This window comes from Acinonyx jubatus, chromosome E3, assembly GCF_027475565.1.
Source record: "Acinonyx jubatus isolate Ajub_Pintada_27869175 chromosome E3, VMU_Ajub_asm_v1.0, whole genome shotgun sequence".
Classification (NCBI taxonomy): Eukaryota; Metazoa; Chordata; class Mammalia; order Carnivora; family Felidae; genus Acinonyx; species Acinonyx jubatus.
Genome location: NC_069398.1, coordinates 9,712,096 through 9,734,681, shown reverse-complemented (window position 1 = coordinate 9,734,681; position 22,586 = coordinate 9,712,096). Strand labels below are relative to the sequence as shown.

The 22,586-nt window shown below is 49.6% G+C and overlaps 1 protein-coding gene across 2 annotated transcripts in view; it reads right to left on the bottom strand.

Annotated features, from left to right (window-relative positions):
* Positions 1–3,251: 3,251 nt before the first annotated feature.
* Positions 3,252–22,586, bottom strand: part of XYLT1 (xylosyltransferase 1) — a 306,120-nt gene continuing 286,785 nt past the window's right edge. For both annotated transcript variants that reach the window (XM_027042948.2, XM_053213227.1), the window contains exons 10-12: positions 17,686–17,881; positions 11,547–11,880; positions 3,252–5,288 (exon numbers count right to left, since the gene is read on the bottom strand). In XM_027042948.2, coding sequence (XP_026898749.2) covers positions 4,966–5,288; positions 11,547–11,880; positions 17,686–17,881 — 853 coding nt within the window. In that variant the 3' untranslated portion in view covers positions 3,252–4,965. The remainder of the gene's footprint in view (positions 5,289–11,546; positions 11,881–17,685; positions 17,882–22,586) is intronic.

Below are 22,586 nucleotides of genomic sequence, written 5' to 3'. Positions count from 1 at the left end.
TGTTGTTTTTCTGCTAAATGAAAAGACAGAAAAGGTGCAAAAATGGGCGGGTAGTGCAATCATTTCCAAGAATCACTGTCTACCTTGAGGAAAAGCATTCGTAGGATTGGAATTTTGATAACTCGTCAATTTCAGATAGTTCAATATCTCTTAAAATACTCCTTTAAATAAATAGCAAAATATCTACATCTTTCAGGTGTGTGCCATTGGAATTTTTTTAAACTTTATTTACAGATTTTTTTAAATCAATACATTACAAAATATTTCTGTACAGTTTTATGCATATCATGATCTATAACAAAATAGTTATTTTTAAAAACTATATCACCACATGTCTTTGAAAAAAATGAGGGGGACAGTAATAACTTATCGTGAGGCCTCTAAAAAAAAAAAATACCCAAACACACGCTATTGACAACATATTAGAAACAAAAAAAGACCGAGAACGGACTCGAAGGACGGCTGCGCTCAATTCCAGTAAATTTCCTATGAAACCCTAGGGTTGTCTTTGGCCTCCAACAGAGCCTGGAACAACAGAAGGCGCAAGTGTGATCGCTTTGAGACTGGGAATATTTAATGCTCTCACTTTCCAGGCAGGAAGGAGGAAGAGAGAAACTGAGAAACTCTCCTGCTTTACCCTTGAACGAAGTACCTCCAAGTCACCACGCCTGGGTGGGGGTGGGGGAAAGAGGGTACCTCGGCAGTGTGCGCGGAGGACGGGCTGACGTTCACGTGAGCACCCGAGCCTTCGTTTCACCCACAGGGACAACAGAAGAGTGCTCCTCTTAAAGACGGCGTTTAGAAGCCATGTGTATGGCATCTGCAAACTACAGACGGGCAGCCTCTCGCTTAGGAGGCTGCCGCGAAAGCTTCAGGATGCTCCTTCTTCTTGGATGTTGGTGGAAGGTGGACGGAGAGGGCAGTCAGCTTTCCAAAAATAATTTTAAGGCCACATTTCAAAAAGGAGAAACCTAAGGCTTTTGGGGGTGAGGGAAGGAAAATGAAGGAGGAGATGGGGATGGAGGTGCAAGGGGGCAGAACCTGCTTTTCCTGGGGACTCCGTGGGCAGAGGCAGTGGGGAGGCTTCCCAGCCGGAAGGAGGGGGGCCGCTTTCTCCCTGGGTGGGGCTTGGGGAGGACAGAACCAAAGACAACGTGAGGGGCAGACACAGGTGGCGCATGAAAGCCCTCAGTCTAGGGTCTATAAAGTATCTGATTTGCAACGTAAAAAAAATACTTTTGAGAGACAGAGAAGGAAACAGGGAGAGAATTTGCATAGATTGTACATTCAGCTCGAGCAGATTTGGGACACCTAATTGTTTCTCCCCCAGGTAAACTTCTCAGCAGACACAATGAGGTAGCGCCTGTGGTAGACCCATGGGCAAAGTAAGGTAACTGAGGCAAAGAGGGCATCCTGCGAGCAAGCAGGGCTTCCGAAACGTGCGCCAGGACAGCTGCTCAAATGTAGGACTTGGAGAGAGCTGGGCTGCGACACAACCTCCTGGGCCCCCCAGCCAACCTGTCATCCATCACCTCTGCCTGGGCAGGCAGGAATTCTGGAAAGCATGGGCTTCTTTAGGTTGAAGGGGCAGCGACTGAGGTCTCCAAAATCTTATTTTTTTTTTAAGCACCATCTTGGGACCTAGGACAGCTGAACAAGCCTTTCCTCCTGGAACCCTTCTCTGCAGGACGGTCTCTCCTGGTTGGAATGACTGGTAAGAGGTTTATGGTTTCTTCAGAGCGATTGGTGAGATTTCACCAAGGGTGGCGCTTTTCCTCCTCCACGTGGGCACTGCCTACCTCATGGTAAACCACCTCTCCCGCCAGCAGGTGGGCCGGCAGTGCCCAGGATGAACTGTGGAATTTCCCTTTGCCCACTCTCTCCAACAAAACAAAGAAAAAGCCTTGCCGACACTTAAAAATCAGATTTCCAGTGACCGTCTGGATCCCCTGGTCTCCCTGGCCCCACGGGAAGACTGCACTGTGCCTGCATACTCACGTGCAAAACCAGGCAGCAGCCACCATGCTGTCTTACCCCACGATGGAAGGGTCTGGGACCCCTGCCACACAGCGCAGCTCTGACCCGGCAGGTGTTGGCCAGCAGCCGTTGCCAGTACACCCTCCTACTCCATCCCCCCTTGGGTGCTGTAGGGGAGCTTGCGTCCTGAGTCCCCGGTAGACTGGGCGGTGTCAGGGGACAGGCTAAAGCCCTACACGTCTGTACTCTGCCCCTTCCTGGCAAAGAGATCAAGGTTCCAGCCGGTGTCTGTGCACCAGCCAGGGAACGATGAAGGCAGTGCATCCACCTGCCCCCTGTCCCCCGACATCTGGGGTCTTGCTGGTTCTCTCTGAATGTGCTGGCCTTTTAAAAGTTAAACTGCCATGGGGAAATGAAGTCCAAATGATGCCTTGATCTGACCAGAAAGGTCTCTTTCCAAAGGGAGGAAAGGGCACCCTGTGACCCACGGGGTCTAGGCTATGCTTTCTGTCCTCCCTGGAGACCGTTTGGTGAGACTTGGGCAGGCTGGTGGGGAAATCGCACCGCATGCCCCAGCCTCTGGCATGAGTGACTTCAGACCTGGTCAGTGACTCAGTGCCCCAGGCGCTGCCCTTCCAACTATGACAGGGTTTCCAGGGGCTTGTGATTAATCACTCTCAGATTAAAAGAGAGTTCAACTATTAGTGTGTCTCTTGTGGAAACATCTTTTCTCAAGTCATCCTAGGCTTTTGCTTATTTTATTCCCTGACCCAAAAGAAACACCTGGGCTGACTGCCTGGCATCTCGAATCCCTTGCAGGGAGGGGGCTGCGGATCATGCCCAGAGTAAGCTGGCCCTTCCCCTCATTCTGGGGGGAAAGCCAGCAATGTGGGCAAGTGTGGACATGGGGCTGAGCCCCACACAGGACGCTGTGGAAAACACACGCTCCTAGCCACTCTGCCAGGAGGGAGAAAAGGCAGGCTCCCTGGGTGGGCTGGGGTGGAAAGAGGTGGGGGCAGAGGCCTCTGGGCTCAAGTTCATGGACTAATGACCTGGGCTTGCAGAGCAAGACCCTCCACAGCCCCTGCAGCCCATTGACAGGGGCTAACTCCCAGCTCGGTCCGACTACTCCCCCTTTTTCTAAACTGGATCTTTCTTCTTCCCAGGCTTGCAAAGAGTCAGGTTCCCTCTGTCACCTGCTAAGGTCCCAGGCTCTGCCCTGGGTCCTCTCCCTCCACCTGAGTCGTTGGCCTGTTCGGTACTGGAGGCCCAGCCCGAGAAGGAGGAAGGCCTCATTGTCGTGAGGGGCACCCCACTATCAGTTAGCAGATGCTGAGGCACACACTCTCCTCATAGTGTCCAACACCCCTGCCTTTCTCTCAGGACGTGGAGAATACAGAGCAGACAGGAGACAGACAGACACTGGCCACGGGGAGGGAGGGGAAGGGGGGGCCTTTCATGAATAAAGGCAGCTTCAGTTAGTAAGAGAACATAACTAACAAGCTGCAAACGCAGCACCTACTATTAGTCATGGACTAAAACATATAAATAATAAATACTGCAAGTGTCCCTCTTCCAGCCCCTCCCTGGCCCACAGGACATCCGGCCCGGTGGGGCAGGGGCTTGGGGGTGAGAGGCATGGGCTCTGCTCCCTTCACACGCACACTGCACAGAGACACAGGATAGACTCTGCCGCAGAACATGGTGCAGCCACGGGTGGGCCTGTGCCAAAGAAAGCCTGTCGTGGGGACGGGGTGGGGGCTGGAGGAGGAAGGGGCCTGGAGCCACGGCTCAGATGTCAGGTTTCTGCACCTCGAGCACTTGGAGTAACACTGCTGTTAAGGTAGTAACCAATCACATCCGCAAGCTTCCCCCTTTGACGTGGCACCTCACAGGAGGAAGGACATGGAGTTAGAAACCAAATCTGAAATGCTTTTGCAGGGATGTAGAAAGTCTGGTCCATTCCTACAGCACCAGGGATGGGGGTGGCAGGTATGATTCACAGAGGTCTGGAGTGCCCGGACCTCAGGGCGGAAGGGCTCACGCACGGGAGGGTATTGCTGTGCCGTCCAGCTCAGGAGTTGGCGCCCAACAATCTCTGAGTTTCATGGCCGTGGTCCCCAAAGTTCCCACTGGCCAGGATCCATGAGGTCATGGTCTCCTGGCCCACGAATGCCTAGGAGACTTGATGCTTATGAGCATCAGCCTGTCGGTGGCAGTCTGGAGGGAGGCTGGCCTGGAACCCCGGCCCTGGGGCAGTGACACCTTGGGGAACCTTGGCCATGTTCCATCAAAAGGCTCTCCTGCTCATCTAGCGACTAAGGAGGACAACTCAACCCGACAAGGCTGGGGGAAGGCTCAGACAGTCTCCTCCAGCCCAGGAGCAGGAAAATGAGCCCAAGCAGGGGGCTGGAGATCAATCAAGCCCACGGTCTGGGCTGTGCTTTTCCAGCTGGCTTTTGCAGATCCTGTGGGTTCTGGACAGGTACCTTGGGAGGTGCCACTGACAAAGGGACGGCCTGGTGGGCTGTGCTTGGAGAAGAACCTTACACTCCCCAGCTTCAACCAGAGCAGCCTGGAGTTCAATTGCACCTTGAACTTCCCCCTTCCAACTGAGCTTAGTAAACTAAAGTCTGCTGCTCAAAATAAAAGTTTTGAGAATCACTTGTCTGGGGGACTGGGTCACTGGCAGGGACAACAAGGAACCTATAGGCTTTGAGGATCAACCAAAAGAGGTAAGACCACTGTGGTGCGGGGACCAAGCAGTCCTTGCCCCCAGTACCCAGCTTGTCAAATGCAGGTCGTCGGCAGAAACGGCTTTGACCTCTACACCTTCCTTCTCCATCATTCTGTAGCCATGAGAACTCCTCTCACAAAAGACACCCCTCCCCCCCCCCGCCCCGGGGGTGGGAGGCCAGGGTCCAGGTGCCACCGGCCCCCCTGGCTGCTTTCCCTTTGAGATCTGCTGTGGCTCACGTGTGCCCAGTGCTACCTGAGCCGGCCATCAGGTTTGACGGCCCCCAGCTCCGACTTGGGGTCGGGGCTGAAGGAGCTCCAGGCCGTCTGGCTGCAGGTCTGCATGATGGGGCAGGCAGTGGGGCCCGTGGTGCAGATGTCCATGGCGGCCCACATCCCACCTACCAGCGAGTCCAGCCAGCGCTCGAGGCCCGCGCCAGCCGTGGCCGCGTTCCTGCGAGCCTGCTCCACCTGGGCAGGGCTGATGGGTAGGCTGAGGACGGGGTTCAGGCTCTGGAAGCTCTGTTCCATGTAGGCGCTGCGGAGCGGCCCGTTGTGCAGCCTCAGTGCCTCCTCTGAAACGCAAAGGGATTAGAGCGTCAGACGCACCACAGAGTGGGGGCCGGCTGCGGGCCTTGCACGGCGCGGGGCACCGTCTGTCACCACGTCAGTCATGGGACAAGCTCGGGAAGTTGGTCAGTGGCCCCCACCGCACAGACGAGGAATCCGACCGCAGGGACGGTCCTTCCCCAGCCAGGGGCCTGCTTGGTGCAGGGCACTGTCCGCTCGTCCCTCCGGTCAGCACATGTTCCCATAGCAGCGTCAGTTACTAGTCCACACATTCATGTGGCGCATTTAAAGCACCTCCTATGTGCAAGGCATTCACTCCTTCATTCATTCATGTGATAAAGATGTATTCAGTGCTGCCTGGATGGCTCTGCCAGTCAAGCACCCCACTCTTGGTTTCAGCTCCACTCCTGATCTCCCGGTTTGTGAGATCGAGTCCCACATCGGGCTCTGTGATGACAGGGCATAACCTGCCTGGAACTCTCTCCTCCTCTCTCTCTCTGCTCCTCCCTGGCTTGCACACATACTCTCTCTCTCTCTTCAACATTAAATCTTTTTTCTTAAGTGCCAAGCTCCACTCCCAGTGGTGGAGTGAACCAGGTAGTCAAGAAGATTACGACCCAGGGGAGGAACACTGATGGCGATAAATAAGCAAGGTCATTTCAATCAGCAATACGCAAACCGCGCAAAACGGGACTAAACTGGGTGTGACGGTAGAGCAAGGGGTTGGCGAGCTACAGCCCTTGGGCCAAATCTGGCCCACCGTGTATTGTTGTAACTAGAGTTTCAGGGGAACACAGCTATGCCTGTGCATACATCTTGTCTGCAGCTGCTTCTGTGCTACCACAGCACAGGTGAGTACAGACCGAGACCGTACGTGGCCCACAAGCTGAAAATATTTACTGTGTAGCCCTTTGCAGTAAAAGCTTGCAGCCCCGGGGTTAGAGAGTGACAAGCGTGTTTCTTTGGGATGAGAGGGGCGAGGCAGGCCTCTGTGAGGTGACAGCTGAGCTGAGTGCTGGTTAATGAGAAAGCAGCAGCCGCAGGTAGATGGCAGGAAAGAGCGTTCAGAGCAGAGGCAACAGTGAGCACAAAGCCTCATTAAGTGCCTTTCTGCAAATCACAGAGATAACGAGAGGCGGAGCGGAGGTTTGAACCCACGTCTGTCGACCTCAGCCGTCTCTCAGGACAGCCCTGCCTTGCTGAATAGCAGCGCTTCATGCATGAACGCGAAGACGGCAGTCAGGGTGTCTGGGTCTGAATCCCCACGGCCCACACACTTGGGGTGTGGACTCTGATACCAACACTGGGCACCTGGTTTCCTTGACCTAGTACCTTTTGTGATGGTTAGAAGGGTTGACTTCTTTTTAAGTGCTTAAAAAGGCACCTGGTGTTAGGATCCCAAATATAGAAAGAACTTGTACAACTGAACACCAACAAACCCCCAAATAATCCAACTAGAAATCGGCAGAAGACATCCAGAGGGCCAACGGACACATGAAAAGATGCTCATCATCAGTCATTCTTGGAGAAATGCAAATCAAAACCACAATGAGGTATCACCTCACACCTGTCAGAATGAGGACTATAACACATGCACGTGTTGCTGGGGACGTGGAGGAAAAGGAAACCTCATGTGCTACTGGTGGGGACGCAAGCTAGTGCAGCCACTGTCACAAACAGTATGGAGGTTCCTCAAAAAGTTAAAAATAGAACTGTCCTCCAATCCAGCACTCACACTACTAGATACCTACCCAGAGAATATGAAAGCACTGACTTGAAAACACACATGCACCCCTATGTTTATGGCAGCATTATTTACAATAGCCACATTATGCAAGCAGCCCAAGTACTGCTTTATCCATAAAGATAAAGAAGGTAACTTATGTACAGTGGTATTTATGCAGTGGAATATTAGTCACAGAGAAGAATGAAATCTTGCCATTGGCAACAACACGGATGGAACTAGAGGGTATAATGCTAACTGAAATAAGTCAGAGAAAGATAAATACCATACGATTTCCCTCCTGGGTGGAATTTAAGAGACAAGAAGGAAAAAAGAGAAACCAAAAAACCAGACTCAAATACAGAGAACATACTGGTGGTTACCAGAGGTGAGGTGGGTGGGGGATGGTAAACTAGGTGAGGATTAGGAGTTGCCTATCGAGATGAGCACTGGGTAATGTATAGATTTGTTGAATCACTACATGTGCACCTGAAACTATAGAATACCACATGTTAATTATAATGGACTTAAACGAGACAAAATCTGGTGCAAACACACGCACACAAGCAATGCCAGGCCTGTACTAAGTGCTTGAAGAAGTTTAGCTAGGGTTACTGTGGCTGGTGTTTTTAGGACACAATCCTCCTACACTCACACAGTCACAGGACTGGTGTTATCATCCCCATTTTACAGATGGGGACACAGGTGGCTATCGTGTGAGACAGATCAGTGGTTCAATCCAGGACTGGCTGGTTCCAAAGCTCGTCATCATGACACTCTATTTGCAGGCATATCCAACCAACTGGAAGCTTTAAGACTGGTTTTAACTTTTTAAATTTTATTTTCATCTGGAAGCCAGTCTTTCAAAGACTTGGTTTCCCCATCTGTAAACTGGATACTCATTCCTGGTACCAGATTGACCCTGAGGGCTGGCAAGAGGCTCAGGTAAAGGTTCATATGCTCTGTAAACAGTAAAGGAACACTCAGGAGGCTGTGTGGCTCCTCCCCAGGGTTTCAAGATGGGGGAAGCAGAAAGTGCACCTTTGGGCTGAAGGAAAGAAGCCAAGATACTTCTATTTTGGAGAGGTTCTCTCTTATTGCCTACTTTATTGCCTACTTTATTGCCAAATACAAGAACAGGTTTTTAAAACACACGGGCCAGTGATTCTGGCGAGTTGTGTTTTAGCAAATCAGCTCTTGCCCTGGCTGAGATAGCCAGGGTTCTAAGAGATGTCCTTATAGGACAGTGTGGCATTCAGAAAACGTTTTCTGTTCACTTGGCAGTGGCTGTCACCCTCACTGGCAACCAGGAGAGCTCAGATAATCCACAGACTGTTTTCTAGTATGTGGTCCATGAGTGAGGTTCACGAAGGGGGAAGAAATACCATACACCTGCAAATAGTGGCATTCACAACATGCCTTGACTACAGACAAGAAAATCAATCCCTCCCTCCCTTCCCTCCATCCCCTCTCCGTCCCTCCCCTTTCCAGGAGCAGAGGGGCTGGGCTCCAAGGGTAACAGGTACAAGAAGGGGCATGAGCCTGCATGAACATATATCCCGGCTTGCTGTGATTTAGCTGACTTAGGTAGGACCTAACGTATTTATAAATCTGGCAGACAGGGCGGGTAGCTCCTGAACCATCTGCCCAAGAACAAAACCTGTTGTCTCTCCAGCAGGTCCTGATCTGTCCACCAGAGCCTCTCCGTGCCTCCACATCTGCAGAGCTGGTGGTGGGGAGATCCCTGAACTGACAAAAGGCAGGCCATGCAAAGTGAAAAGAGCAGCTAACAGACATCTGAACGCTGGGAACCCAGTATTATGGGTGATGCAGAAACCCTGATGAAAAACGAGGTTAATGTGGGGAAATGCTATCACAGCATTAGCCCGTGATGCTTGCCTCTATAATTAAATTTTCCTCAATTCCACCTCATCAGATTTCTCGAGATTACCAGGGACGCATCAATAGCAAATTACTCCTGATGAATCATTTTACAAACTGCATTGCTCCCACCTTCGTGTTCCCTGCCACTGGAACATCATTAATAGACACAAATGCTGATGTGGGGGGTGGGGACAGCTCCCAGTGGGGTACAATGACCCCTGGCTATTCCTGGGCAGGGTTACAAGAGCCTTGCCATCCTCAGAAACTCTAAGGAGGAAAAAGTGGAAAAATCAGGACCCAGTTAAAGGCCCCAGGCTATTTTACTGGGGTGAGGAGGTAGATTCAGGACCCCTCCTTTGTTATATCCAACAGGTGTATGTGGAGCAAAGAGGACAACATTATTTCTATCCCTCTCTTCTGCATCTTTCTTTGGGAACTCTCAGGGATGCTAAAGATGTGAACCTAATCAGGAGGGCACTTGAGGGCCCTCAGTGGGTGGGCTCTGGCCCAGCTAGTTCTGGATGTGTTCTTTTGCCTGCTTCCCAGGGGAGCTGGGAGGATCAGATTTCCTTCTTCAGAAAATACGAGGCCTGGATCTTTCTGCTTGCTCAGCACAGAAACTTAGCAGAGACCCACACAAGTTCACTTCAACACCCCCTTGTTAGGATTCCAGGCAACCCCTCCCCATGTCTATGTCCCCCTCTCCTTGTGTCACCAGCTAAATGGCACCCAGCCCAGAACTGAGAGTTTAGCTAACCAGAGGCTGGAGTGTGTTTTTGGCTTCTGGGTTTCTGATCTGTTAGATATAGACCAACAATTTCAAATACAGAGAGATCCAGAAATCCTGTTTCTAAGAATCTATTTTATAGATGTATCTGCATGGGCATAGACAATTTCAAGAATCTTTGCAGCGTTACCTGTAACCCCACCACGACCGAAAGAAACTGTATGTCCACTCAGGGGATGAAAGATAGATTGTGGGTCTTTCTCCCAGTGGAATACGAGGCAGCTAGTAGCTTTATATATATTGACTCGTTAAGTCCAAAGAGAAGTTTCACCCCAAAATGTATCACTCCATTTTCAAACACCAGCAGTGTGTGTGTGTGTGACTTATTTTGTGTGTTGATGCTTTAGAAGCCTTGAGAAACCTCTAGAAGGATGAATACCAAAGTGTTGGCAGTGGTTACTCTGGGAGGTAGGACTGAGCAGGGAGGAAGATGTTCCTGGTGATCAAAGGGGGAGGAGAAAAGGACAGAAAAATAAAAGTAAACTCTCTGGGTAAGAAAAGAAAAAGAAGGCGGCACGTTAAGAGTCTGACATCCCTCTCTGTGCTCAGCAGGAACCACTGTCCTGATTTCCTATTAACAACTCGTTTTCTCACAGCTTTTTATGGACAGAGAATCCTGAAATAACGTAGTGGTGGCTTGGCTTGCTTTTGAACTTTAAATGTATGCGCTCTAATTATGACTCTTCTGTGATATTTTCCTCTCAACATTATGTTGTAGACACTCATCCAGATCAATGCATGGCACGGAGCTCCGCTGTCTGAACAGACCCCGCAGTGTTCATACATCTGAATGTGGGCATCTGGACTGCTTCCGGTTTGGTGCCATTATGAACAATTCTGCTCTACTTCTGCACACATCTGTAGGGCATACACCTTAGGCTGGGATTTCTGGGCAGTAGGAGGTGTGTGTTCAGCTTTGGTAGGAGATGCTATGCCATTTTCTAAACCCGTTTTATCACTTTGCCCCACCCCCCGCCCCATGCCAACACTACATGGGAAGCCATTATTCTCCAACCCTCCATCATATGATATTGTCTAACCTTCGAACATTTCACAACATAGTGGCATGAAATCGGATCTCTTTTTGCTTTTAATTTGCATTGCTCTCATTATTCATGAGGCTGAGCATCTTTTCATATGTGTGTGGGCCATTTATGCCCTGTCCTTTTTTTTTTTTTTTCCCCTTTCTTTCTCCTTTCTCCTTTGTAGCAAAGGCCAGCAATCCTTTTCTCTAAAGGGCCAGATAGTCGGTTGTTTTGGATTTGTGGGCCATGCAATCTATGTCAAAATTACTCAGTGCTGCCACTGTAGTCCCAAGGAAACCATAAACAATATGTAAATAAATGGGTGTGGCTGTGTCCCAATAAAACTTTACTTAAAAAAGAGGGAGTGGGCCAGATTCGGCCCCTGGCTTGTAGTTTGATTTATGGGATTTCTTTATATATTGTGAATGTATTTTTTTTACGTGTAGCAAATATTTTCTTACTAGTCTTTTCATCTAGTGTATCATATTTTTGATGGAAAGAATTTCCTATTTTAATTACTATTTTTAAAACAGTAAGATTTGCCAAAACTCACTATCTGCCTGGGTTTATTTCCCATCTTGTTTTAAATATAATCAGGGCTCTCTGGAAGTCCAGTGGGAGAGCATCTAATAATTAGGTACCTAATACACAGAGGACATCATCTCAGTATGCAGGTAGAAAATTAGAAGGCTCTCTTTGCAAACAAGCAGGGAAAAATGCTGAGCAGAGAGCACTGTTCTCTGAGGCAGCCCACATGCCCCCCACCTGCAATGCCTGAGGGAGAAGACCCGGGAGACGCCCAGGATGGGTTATTTCCACCCCCAGAGACACTAGGAGTACTCACCTGGTTTGATGGGCTGCCTATTTGAGAAGGTCAGAGGTGCAACGAGGAATTTGGTCTCTGCAACTGGCACCCAGTGGTGAAGAATTTTCACTGTCCAGACCCCAGGCCTCAGGGGCAAGTTCAAAGGGGGCTTGTAGTGAGTGAATTCGGCAGTGGATTCAATCAGTATGTCATAGGTGGCTGCGATGATGTTGACGGGATCCACCCAGATGACAGTCACGGTGACATTGGGGCCCTTCCCCCATTTCTGCATGCCTACCGGCTCATCCATGGGCCCCAGGAGCCCCCCAAAGTTGCGGAAGAGCCGCTCCTTGGCATCCCAGTCGGTGCCGACCTGAAAGAAGAGAACGAGTCTTGGAATCACTGAGCCGGATTTAGGATACAGGGTCCCAGAGAGGCCTACGATCCTGCTTGTTGGGCTACATACACCCATTTTACAGATGAGGAAATGGAAGCTCTCAGGAGGTCACCTGCTCAAGACTGCAAAAGTGGTAGTAAGCAGAAGATTTGAGATTTGGACCCAGTCTGTGGTCTGTTCATTAAACCACTAGGCCTCCTGGGCCTCATACAGCATTTGACACTTGGAAAGAAAACACACAACATGCACTGAATCAATCAATGCCTGCTGGCAGGCCATCCCGAGGACACATACCCCCACTGCTAGGCAGGTGCAGGCGGTTTCCACTTTGGTTCTCCATCTTCTAGATCAGGCACCTCCATCTAGTATGACATTCTGAACATGAACGGAGCTCAGGTTTCTGAGCTGCTCTATCACAAGCTGGGAAAAAGGAGGGTCCCTCAGCCTCACTTATTGCTGTCAGTTCACATGGCTCTCCCGGGAAGAGACCGCTGTGGCCTCCCTAATGCACTCAGAGCTAGACCTTAGGGGTGGGAGGTGGCTGTGACACCCACCCTTCCTGCCAGCGAGCTGGTGTCTGTGTGGCTCTGACTGGCAGGGGCCTGCTCTTGGCTTCCCTCCTAACACTTGAGTCGCCTGCAGTTTGTTCTTCAGCCAGAGTGGCCAGGAAGAGCCTCTGAACTGTCCTCTCGCTGCTGCTCAGTGCCCCTGTGGCTTGCTTCACTGTGCTTTCCTGGTGCCTGGCACCATGCCTGGTGCACAGCAGGTGTCCGTGTCTGGTTAATATCTGTCACATCACTGAGTGAGTGACGTCGCAAAGAAATGAATGGACTACACAGATCCCTGATACTGAGCTTACTATTTCAAACCAATTTAAACGAGGGGTCTTCTCCCCCAGGAGATTTAATTTCATGTTTTTGAAGATACAGCATGTGGGCAATGTTGTCAGCAGATAATGAGCACACTCTAAGGCTTGCCTGTTTGTGTGGTCTTTCCATGACCAGCATATCTCCAAGGTGTGCTTGCGGGTTGGGGTACAGGTGCACGAGAAGGTGCACCAACACCCCGAGAAGATGCCTCATGTACAGGAGCTGGCTTACTTTCTTGTTCTTGCCACTGGTTGCTGCATCTGGTCTTTCTCTTAGATCCAGAGCTCCGTGGCTCATGCTTCCCAAGAGCTTACCATGGGACTGGCTTAACACTGAGTGCTCCAGTGCACCCACTTGTTTGACCCTCTCCGCCCTGTGAAGGGGAGATACCATCATTATCCTCGTTTTGCAGATGAGAAAACCGGGGCTCAGGGCACTGAGGTCACTTGTTGTGGTCAGTGAGGGGCAGAGCCAACAAGGAGACCCAGGAAGTCCAACCCCAGAGGCTGTGTTCTAGTCCACTCTTGTGTTGCTGATCATTCATTCACTTGCTCATTCACAAGTTCACTCACACAGACGTGCCAGACGCCTACTGTCTGCCAGGGATGCACGCTCCCACAGCTTGTTCCAGGTTTCCATGTTTACACAAGAGCCTACAGACTGGGACCGAGGAGCTGTCCTAAGGGCAGCGGAGGTAGGGATGGCTGTGGCACTTCGGCAGGGGTGGCTGGCCCTCCCAGATCGATGATAATGCGGCATCCGCTGCCACCGTGTGGATCAGCTCCCCCTGAGGACCCTGGTGCTAGCACAGTGGCTGGAACACAGCAGGAAGCAAACAGCTACCATTAACTGAAGAAATGAATGAATGAGCGCACAGGATTCCAGATAGCCTCCATGTCTCGGAGAGTTTTCTCAAGAAATGCAGTCCTGTTACATCCCCTACATCCAACCCTTGCTGGTCTCAAGTCCAGTCTCTCATCCCCATCCTGCGAGGTCTCGTCCCTTTCTGTCTGGCTTCATCTCTGCCCCCCAGCCTCCCTCCCACTCACCCCTGCTCCAGGACACCTGGATGTCTCGGCACCTCTGTGAGGAGGGCTCTCTCTCGTCTCTGACCTTTTCTTTCTTCCTGGCCCTCTGGCTGGAACAGTCTTCCTTCCTTTCTCCACCGTCCTCCTGCCCAGACTGTACTCCCCACGGAGAGCTCAGCCAAGGCATCAGCTCTACTAAGAAGCCTTCCCAGTTAGAGGCACCACCCTGGTGCTTCTCTAGTCTCTTTTTATAAAGGTGTTTATTTTTGAGAGAGAAAGAGCATGAGCAGAGGAAGGGGGAGGACACAGAGAGAGGGGACAGAGGATCTTAAGTGGGCTCTGTGCTAACAGGAGAGAGCTCAATGCAGCGCTTGAACCTAGGAGCCATGAGACCTTGACCTGAGGGGAAGTCGGAATTTTAACCGACTGAGCCACCCAGGCGCCCCGAGGTGGGTGCTTCTCTAAGTGTTTGCCCCTCTCAGTTTTTTTTTTTTTTTTTTGCACAGTTTTACAACTTTTAATTTATGTGTCTCTTTCCTGAGCTCTGGACTGTCAACTCCATGAGGAGAGTGGCTGTGTCTGGCCTGTTCACCAATGTATCGCTGGTGCCTAAAGCAGTACTGAGCACATGGTAGTGCTCGTCTGACTTTATCCATCCATCCATCCATCCATCCATCCATCCATCCTCTATTCATGAATAATTAGGGGCCAAGCACACGGACATCCCTATGCACCAGGCCCTCCACACGCTGGCTTTCCCACAGACACTAACAAATGGAGGACTGGTCACAAACTTATTGGGGTCCTACTTAAGGAAGGGCTTTGTGACCATTTAGAGCAGTGTGGGGATGCTCCAGACCAGTGTCCTTGGATTCCCCAAAGAAAGGGGGATGACCAATTCTCTTAAGTCTGAGCTCTAAAACCAAGATAGTCCAGATAGAAGATCTGTAGAGCAGCTGTCAGTGGAGAAGTGGATCTCATTTCCAATCCTGGAAGAGTGGGCAGAAGCCTGGCTGCCTCCCCCAAGCACAAGCAGGGCTGCCTGAGATGGCACCCCACTGCTGTCACAACCTCTGGGGCTTCAAGATCTTTTCACAGACTCACCGTGCAAGCCCATAAACGCTTACTACACAGTGATTACTACTCAAATTTAAGTGCCTGTTCAAGTTCAACATATGGCTCCCCAACTTCAAACCCACTAAAAGCTTCTCACTGCATTTCAAATACAATCTGAGCTTTCCTTCCACGGCCTTCAAGCCCCCCTCATGATCTGTCCCATTCCCTCTGAGACCTCCCTTCTACCACTCTCCCTCTCACGGTGCTCTGGCCACACTGGCCTTGCTGCTCCTTGAGTGTGCCAAGCTCCTTCCTGGAGGCCCAGGGCCTTTGCACATGCTCTTCTCTCTGTTTGGAATGCTATAGGTCTCCCAGTGGATGGTTCTTTTTTACAGGATTCTGCTCTGCAGTAGTCTCCTTAGAAAAGCTTTCCTGAATGAACCATCCCATTGGAAGTAGTCCCCATCAGCCTCTTCAGTCCTCAGCAAGGACAGGAATGAAGTTTTATGTTCTTGCGCTGAAATGTTTTTCTTCGTTTATTTGCTCACTCACAGGCTGCCTTACCACCTGACTATAATTCCATGACAAGAGCCTGTCTAGGTCACCGTGGTCTCTCTGCACCTAGTACACTGTAGCCACTTGGTGACTGTAAAGCAATGAGCATCTTTTCTGCCAGCCACCAGCATGGCACTCCCATGGGATGGAGAAGTCCCTCTGATGGCCCAACAATGGCCACCTGCTCTGAGCCAGGCCCTGCACAGAGTCCTGGGGCTGTGCTGCCACAAGGCGGGGGGGGGGGGGGGGGCATTCCCTACAGTTCTTTCCTTTCTTTTTACCAGTTTTATACTGTTTGCCTTATAAATTATTAAGAATTCAGAAAAAAATTCAAAATACAAAATCCAGGGCCCCCTGCATCACACGCTGTTGCTCTGCCAGGGGTCTTGGTGGTTCTCACATCAAAGTTACCAGCCCTATGGTAGGAAGCCTCACAAATCACTAGCCATTGAGTGGCCAACCTCATTTGTCACCGCCAGAAGTGCCCAGTTACCCACTGGCAGGCTGATAAACAGGGAGAGCCCAGCCACCAGGCATCTGTCTCATTAATGGGACGTTAATGTCTTCAGTTGGCCGCCTGGGGCCCCCGGCACAGGATCCAACTGGGGCAGTGTCTAATGGCCCCCTGATGCTGGTAATTTATGGAGTCGACTTCCATGGCAGCTTGAATCCAGCCAATCCATTTGGATCCTTAATTGAGAATGGTGGCTTAACAAGAAACCCCATGCAGTAGGGCACAGCTCGGCCAGGTAGGCCACAGGCGGCTGGTGAGGGACCGGCAGGGACATATAAGCAGGTGGGATCCTTCCTGCCTATCCCCGCCCACTCCCAGCTTTTCAAGATACTCCCTATTCTAAAACTAGACTCTTCGTAGTTAACCCAGCAGCCCAGCTCACTGGGACTGCTCAACTGCAGAGATGCATCACCTTCTCTGGCTCCTTGCTGATATGGGGAAGGCAGAAATCAGGTGCTGGATTTTTGTGTGGGCGACCCTCACCACGCTGGATCATGCTTCCTTTCCTCCAGCATCCCCCACCCAAGTGGACATACTCCTTCATTCAGAAATCGTATTCAGCACCTACAGATGCTGAGGACAGGGAACACAGTCCCAGCTTTCTCGAGGACGATCAGCAAGTGATCAGAGAAACCAACAAGATGATGTTTAAATGGTAAGCGCTAAGAAAAGAAAACAATAAAATAGGTACATGTCAAGTGGAGAATTTGCTCTTGTGGCATATGTAGGTGGGAGGGAAGGCTTCTCTGATGGTTCACCATTGGGATGCAGACCAGAATGACACAAAAAAGCTATGTGAAAACCTGGGGGAAAGTATTCTAGGCCGGAAGATGAGAATCTGCCAAGCTGGAGGCAGGAACAAGCTTGGCATGTGTGACAACAACGCAAGAAGTGTGAGTGGGGAGGAGAGTGGTAACAAATGAGGCTGGATACATAGACGCCAGACTGGGTCTGCAGGTATGGCTGATGTCATAAGGGTGGTGCTGGGCAAAGAAACAAAAACAAAAAACAAAATAAAAACTAAAAATGCATCCCATGGATTCATATACCCACACACCTGTCTGTCTATCCAGTGGCCCACCTGCCCATCCATCCACCCACTCACCCATCTATCCATCCATCCATCCATCCATGTATCAATTCATCTGTCCATCCATGTATCTATCCATGTATCCATCCATTCCTCCATCCATCCATCCATCCATCCATCCATCCATCCATCCACTCATTCAATGACTGATTTGAATAAAACCCTGTGCTAGGAATTGGGGAGACAGAAACACCATTAAGCATGAGATACGTGGGCAGAGATATCTGGGCTCAGTTTGGAGCTCTACCACTTCCTAGCTAAGATCCAGAAAGTTCTTGGCCCTCCAGAGGCCTCAGTTTTCCAGTCTGTAAAAGGAGACTAATGCCATCACTTCATTACGATACTGGTTTGTTCCGTCTATTGCTAATACAGGTTTAGGAGGAGTCACTGGGTAGGATAAAAAATTAAGAGGATTCCACTGTTAAAAAAAACAGACCAAGGCTTCAGGTCAGTTTGGACCACTGAGAGCGGCCACACACTCTGTCTCTCTCCCTCCTCTCGTTTAAGATGCCAGTTCCCATGCACTGGAAGATCTGCAGGTATGGGGTTAGCTATCGTCTGGGCTCTCCAACTCCCCTTCTCTTCCATCTCCATCCTCAAATGTCAGACTGGGAAAGAGAAGCTGGCAGGGGTGCCACAAAAGACGAAGAAGCACGACAGGACTCCTACCTCAGAAAATTGGAGCCTCCCGAAGTCACTGGGGGGACTTGCAATCTTGAAGACTTTCTTTGGCATCACCCATGTCTCCAGGGTCTCAAGTTTGCTCACGGCCAGATTGGTAGCGTGATGCTTGATCAGAAAGCCCTGGAAGCGGTCCGCAAGGAAGTAGAGGTGGACGGATGCTGGGTGGCCCATCGGGTAGTACCTGTAACAGATGCAGTCTTACGTGGGCTCATGTGGTAGGGCCAGAGGTGTGTGGGCTCACAACGGAGCGCGCTACCCATCATACTGGGGCCATTCCAAAAACAGGCCCCGTTTTACACGGGGTGCAGACCATGGTCCTTTGCACCCTCCTGAAAGCTGCTCCCTGTGTATCTCAGGTCCCAAGAACTATACATGACTTCTTGGCTGTTTATAAATGTAAAACATGCTGACTGAACAAAAGCACAATAAAGAAAATAAACATTATTACTTTTGATGCTTCTTCCCATGGAGGATGTCAGTTCACAGTTATTTATTGATCCTCTGGTGCTAGGTACCAGAAAGTGACAACAGTATGCCAACGGTGCCATATTGATGTCTTTCCCTTCAGCCTTATTTTCTATGCATATATTTGCATATATCTTACATATTTGGGATCATAATATACCTTCTGCTTATATTCTGCTTTTGCTTCATAGTATTGCCCAAGCATTATCTCATGTCTTTGAAAAGTCTCTGGAAACATGATTTTTGTCTGAGTGTGTGCACACACACCACTCCACTGTAATGCCATAGGTCATAGAGCAAGTCCATCTTTATATGTTTAATGTGTTTTTTGTGGGTTTTTTTGTTTTTTTTTTTTTGCAATTCTAAACAATGCTGCATTAAACATCTTTTAATAAAAAACCTTTTTTGGAACATCACTCTCTCTCATCTCCAAAAGGCTCTTTATGTCTGCTGTTCAACTTTATCAGAAAGGTTGTACGGATTTACATTCCCACTGTCCTTCTCACCCCACAGCATTGGGTATTATCCTTAAAAACTATTGCCAATCCAAGAGATATACACACAAACAGGTAGCCCCTTAATACACATGCCTTTGATACTCAAGGTCTCTGGGCTGAAAGGGGCAGGGAAGCTAAGCAGAGGTACCCCAAGGAGGTGGGGGGGGGGAGGCACAGAGAGAGGGGAGTTGTGGACAGCTCAGCTCTTTGTCCTTCCTACGCATGAAATAAAAGCTGTCGGCCTCTGCAATGTGTTAATAGCATAGCACTCAGAAGGTGCTGGCGGCCCCTAGGAAACAGCATTCCACAAATCATTGCCCCACCCCTTGTCCTTCCTGCCCTCTGGCTCCAGTCAGGAGTTTTAAGTCTTCATGTCCAATTATAATGGTCAGGGAAGCTGCCTTCCTGTGTTGACACATCTCCCGAAGTCACTGTCTTGTTGTTGGGATGCCTCTGGGGCTCTGAGAAAAAAAGCCTGTGCTGTCTTGGGATTGCCAGTCAAACATTCAGGGCTTATGCAAACCCGCTTTGGGTCTGGATGCTGGGAGCCACAAACCCCCTTCCCTGGACTGTGCTGCCGAACTTTCTGCCATGATGGGAATGCTTTTCTCCTCTGCTGTCCAGTACAGTAGCAACCAGCCACCTGTGACTCCTGAGTGCTTGAAACGTGGCCAGTGTGCCTAAGGAGCTGACGTTTGAATTTTAGTTAATTTAAATGTGAATGCTCGCTTGTGGCTGGTAGCTACTGTGGAGAGCCTAGAGTTGTGGAGGGGTCTTGGGGCAGCCTGCATTCATGTCCCCAGTTCTTCACTTCTGCTGTCTCCACACTCTTTTCCATTTGACTCTGTATGTCTCCTTGCACCAATGAGACAGTCTAGTTCTCGGTCTTGAATCTGTTTTGGCTAGCAGAGTGTGGTACAAGGGGTGTCATGCCAGGTCTGAGCCAGAGCCTCCAGAGTCTTGTACATTTCTACTTGGCTCTTGCTCTTTTGTGCCTACCTTGAGAGCATGCCTGAGCTCGCCTGCCAGGGGAGGAGGCACGGAGAACAAGAACAGAGCCATCCCCACTATCCCAGCCGAAGCCATCCTAGATCCACTGACAAGTCTCAGCTACAGACAACAGAGCCCCACTTGTGACCTGCAGCTGGCTGTAGATGCGGAAGAGACACCAGCTGAGACCAGGAAAACTGCCCAGCTGACCCACACACTTGAGCGCTGTGTCAATGGTGATCCTTTCAAAACATTGATTTGGGACTTGTTATGTGGCATCATTACAATAGATAGTCTGTCCACGTTTGTTCTGTAAGGTGGGTAGGGTCAGTGAAGGTGGACGAAACATAGGAGAGCTTGTCATGAGAGTCAAGAGAAAAAAGTGGTTCCAGAAGGGAGTGGTCAGTGGTACTAGGTGCTACTAAGGGAAATAAATGAGCCATGGTCAAGCACTCTAGAAATCTAGGAGTTAGTCTTTGATTGCTTGCCTTCCCTCACCTTCTATCAAGAAATCTTGTTGTTCCCACCTGAATCCATCCTCTCTTCTCATGCACTGCTAGCATCCTCATCCAAGCCACCATCACACCCTACCTGGCCCTTTCCAGGAGCTTCCTTGCTTGTCCCTTCCTACTTTGTCCACCGTAACCCATTGTTAGTAGCCATATCCATTGTCCACTGCTTACATACCATAAGTGGTTTGCTTGATGTCTATGATAAAATCCAACCTCCCCATGTGGCCGACCAGGTCCTGCCTCTCCTTCTAGCCTCATTTTGTTTCCCTTTGTCCCAACCCCCTGCCTTCTAGCCACATGGATTCTTTATTTTGGGTTCTTGAGCATGCTAAGCTCATTTCTACCTTGGGACCTTTGCATAGGATAAACTTTTTGCTGGGGATGCTCTTCTCCTGTTACGTTGCACGTCTGGCTCTGTAGTCCCATTCTGCACAAATGTTACCACCTCAGAGAGATCTTGCTTGACCACTGAATCTTAAGTCACCAACTCATTGCTACCATGTGGCTTTTGTTAGGTATGCTGAGGTACTGTCTTTACACTAGAATGGAAAATCCTTGAATCCAGGGGCCTGGTTTGTCTGGGTCACAGCCGAGTGCCCAGGTGCCTAACAGGGCCTGACACATGGGAGATGCTCAGTAAACGCATGTTGATTGAGTGAAAATTCTAGAAGGGTTTTCTCTTGAACCTTTGGCTTCTAAGGTGCATCTAGGGTACATATAACCCTATATATAACTGAAAACAAAGTCCTGTGATACCTCCTCTTGACTGTATATGGTACTTGAGCAATTAAAACTAAAATGAGGGGTGTGCCTGGGTGGTTCAGTCCTTCAAGTGTCCAACCTCGGTTCAGGTCATGATCTCACGGCTTGTGAGTTCGAGCCCCGTGTAGGGTTCTTTGCTGACAGTTCAGAGCCTGGAGCCTGCATCAGTTTCTGGCTCTGTCTCTCTGTGCCCCTCTCCCACTCTCTCTCTCTCAAAAATAAACATTAAAAAATTTAAAAACAGTAAGACAGGTCGTTTTAATTAGGTGTAGTACAATATGCAAAATCCAACAGGATATGACCCAAAGGGTGCCACAGATGCATCCCATCTGGCCCAAAGGGGTTTTCCTTATTTAAAGAAGGTGGGCATTGAAAAAACTTAGATTCACACAAAAATCTGGATTTCTAATTTCTCTTGAAAAATCAGGAGACTGGTTGGCAACTTCAAGTCTGCAATTCCCAGAAGGCAAGGATGTGCTGGAGCTCAGTACCAGGGCCCATGGGTACTCCACACTGGCATGGTCACCCCGCCCCATGAGGACTGGCACTGGCTGACACCTACTATTCTCTGGGTATTAAAATACTGACATGGTTATCTCTGGATGGTGGCTCAAAAGCAAACTTGTATGTATGTATGTATGTATGTATGTATGTATGTATGTATTTGTTTATTTTGTATTCTCTCAATTTGCCATTTCAAAAATTTCTGCAATGAACATGTGTCATTTTATAATGAGAAAAAATCAATAAACATTACTTTTATGAAAGGTTATACTATAGACTGGAAGGACAATTTGCATGAGATGCCCAGAGGAAATGAGACTCCTGAAATAAAGTTTTCACTTGCTATTTCCCCAGATACCCCACAGGCAGGAATTCACTCTCTTTTGCCTTTTGGGATAAGGGTCCTTTGTCCTGATTTATTTGCAGGCACATATCCATAAATATATCTGCTTTGCCCACAGCAAGGCACAATGGTTCTATTATAATAAAAAATGAGGCAGAAGCCAAAGGATTCTAGGCCTGAGGCAACTTGATGGCTTGTTTAATCCCCAAACAAATACCAGGAGAATATTTCAACAACCCTAAATAAATTGTGGGTGTCTTTTGGAATTTCGTATCACTCATTTACCTTATCAATTCCATCAAGTCTGGGACTAAAACTATTCTTGAACAACATTTGCCTCCCCAGAGTCAGACACCGGGTTACCTACAGGGATGCATGTGGTGGCTCTGAAAGCCAGGATCCTGTCCCAAACTAGCAGGAGGGGAAAGACACTGGTGACGACCTTGACCCGGGGCATCGCACCTATCCGCAGTGGGCGTGTTGGAGGGAAGTCTGAGCTACTGGCCGCTTGGGAGAGGGGGGAGTAGGGCTCTTGGGGGAGCCCCAGATGAGCATCACAGAGGCCTTGAAAGTGACCTTCAAAGACTGGGGAAGGGTGGGCCGCACAGGAAGCGGGGAGGCGCTGAGCACAGGGAAACAGCCAAGGAGGAAGCGGTTCATACCCACTACGAAGCGTGCAGCTCTCACACCGGGCTCAGTGTTGACTGCTTTTGGCAGCTTCATGATAATGGCAACTGAGATACCAACAGTGACATGCGTCCTTACTGAGCACTTAGCGTGTAAAACACTTAAATGGGGATGATAATAGTAACA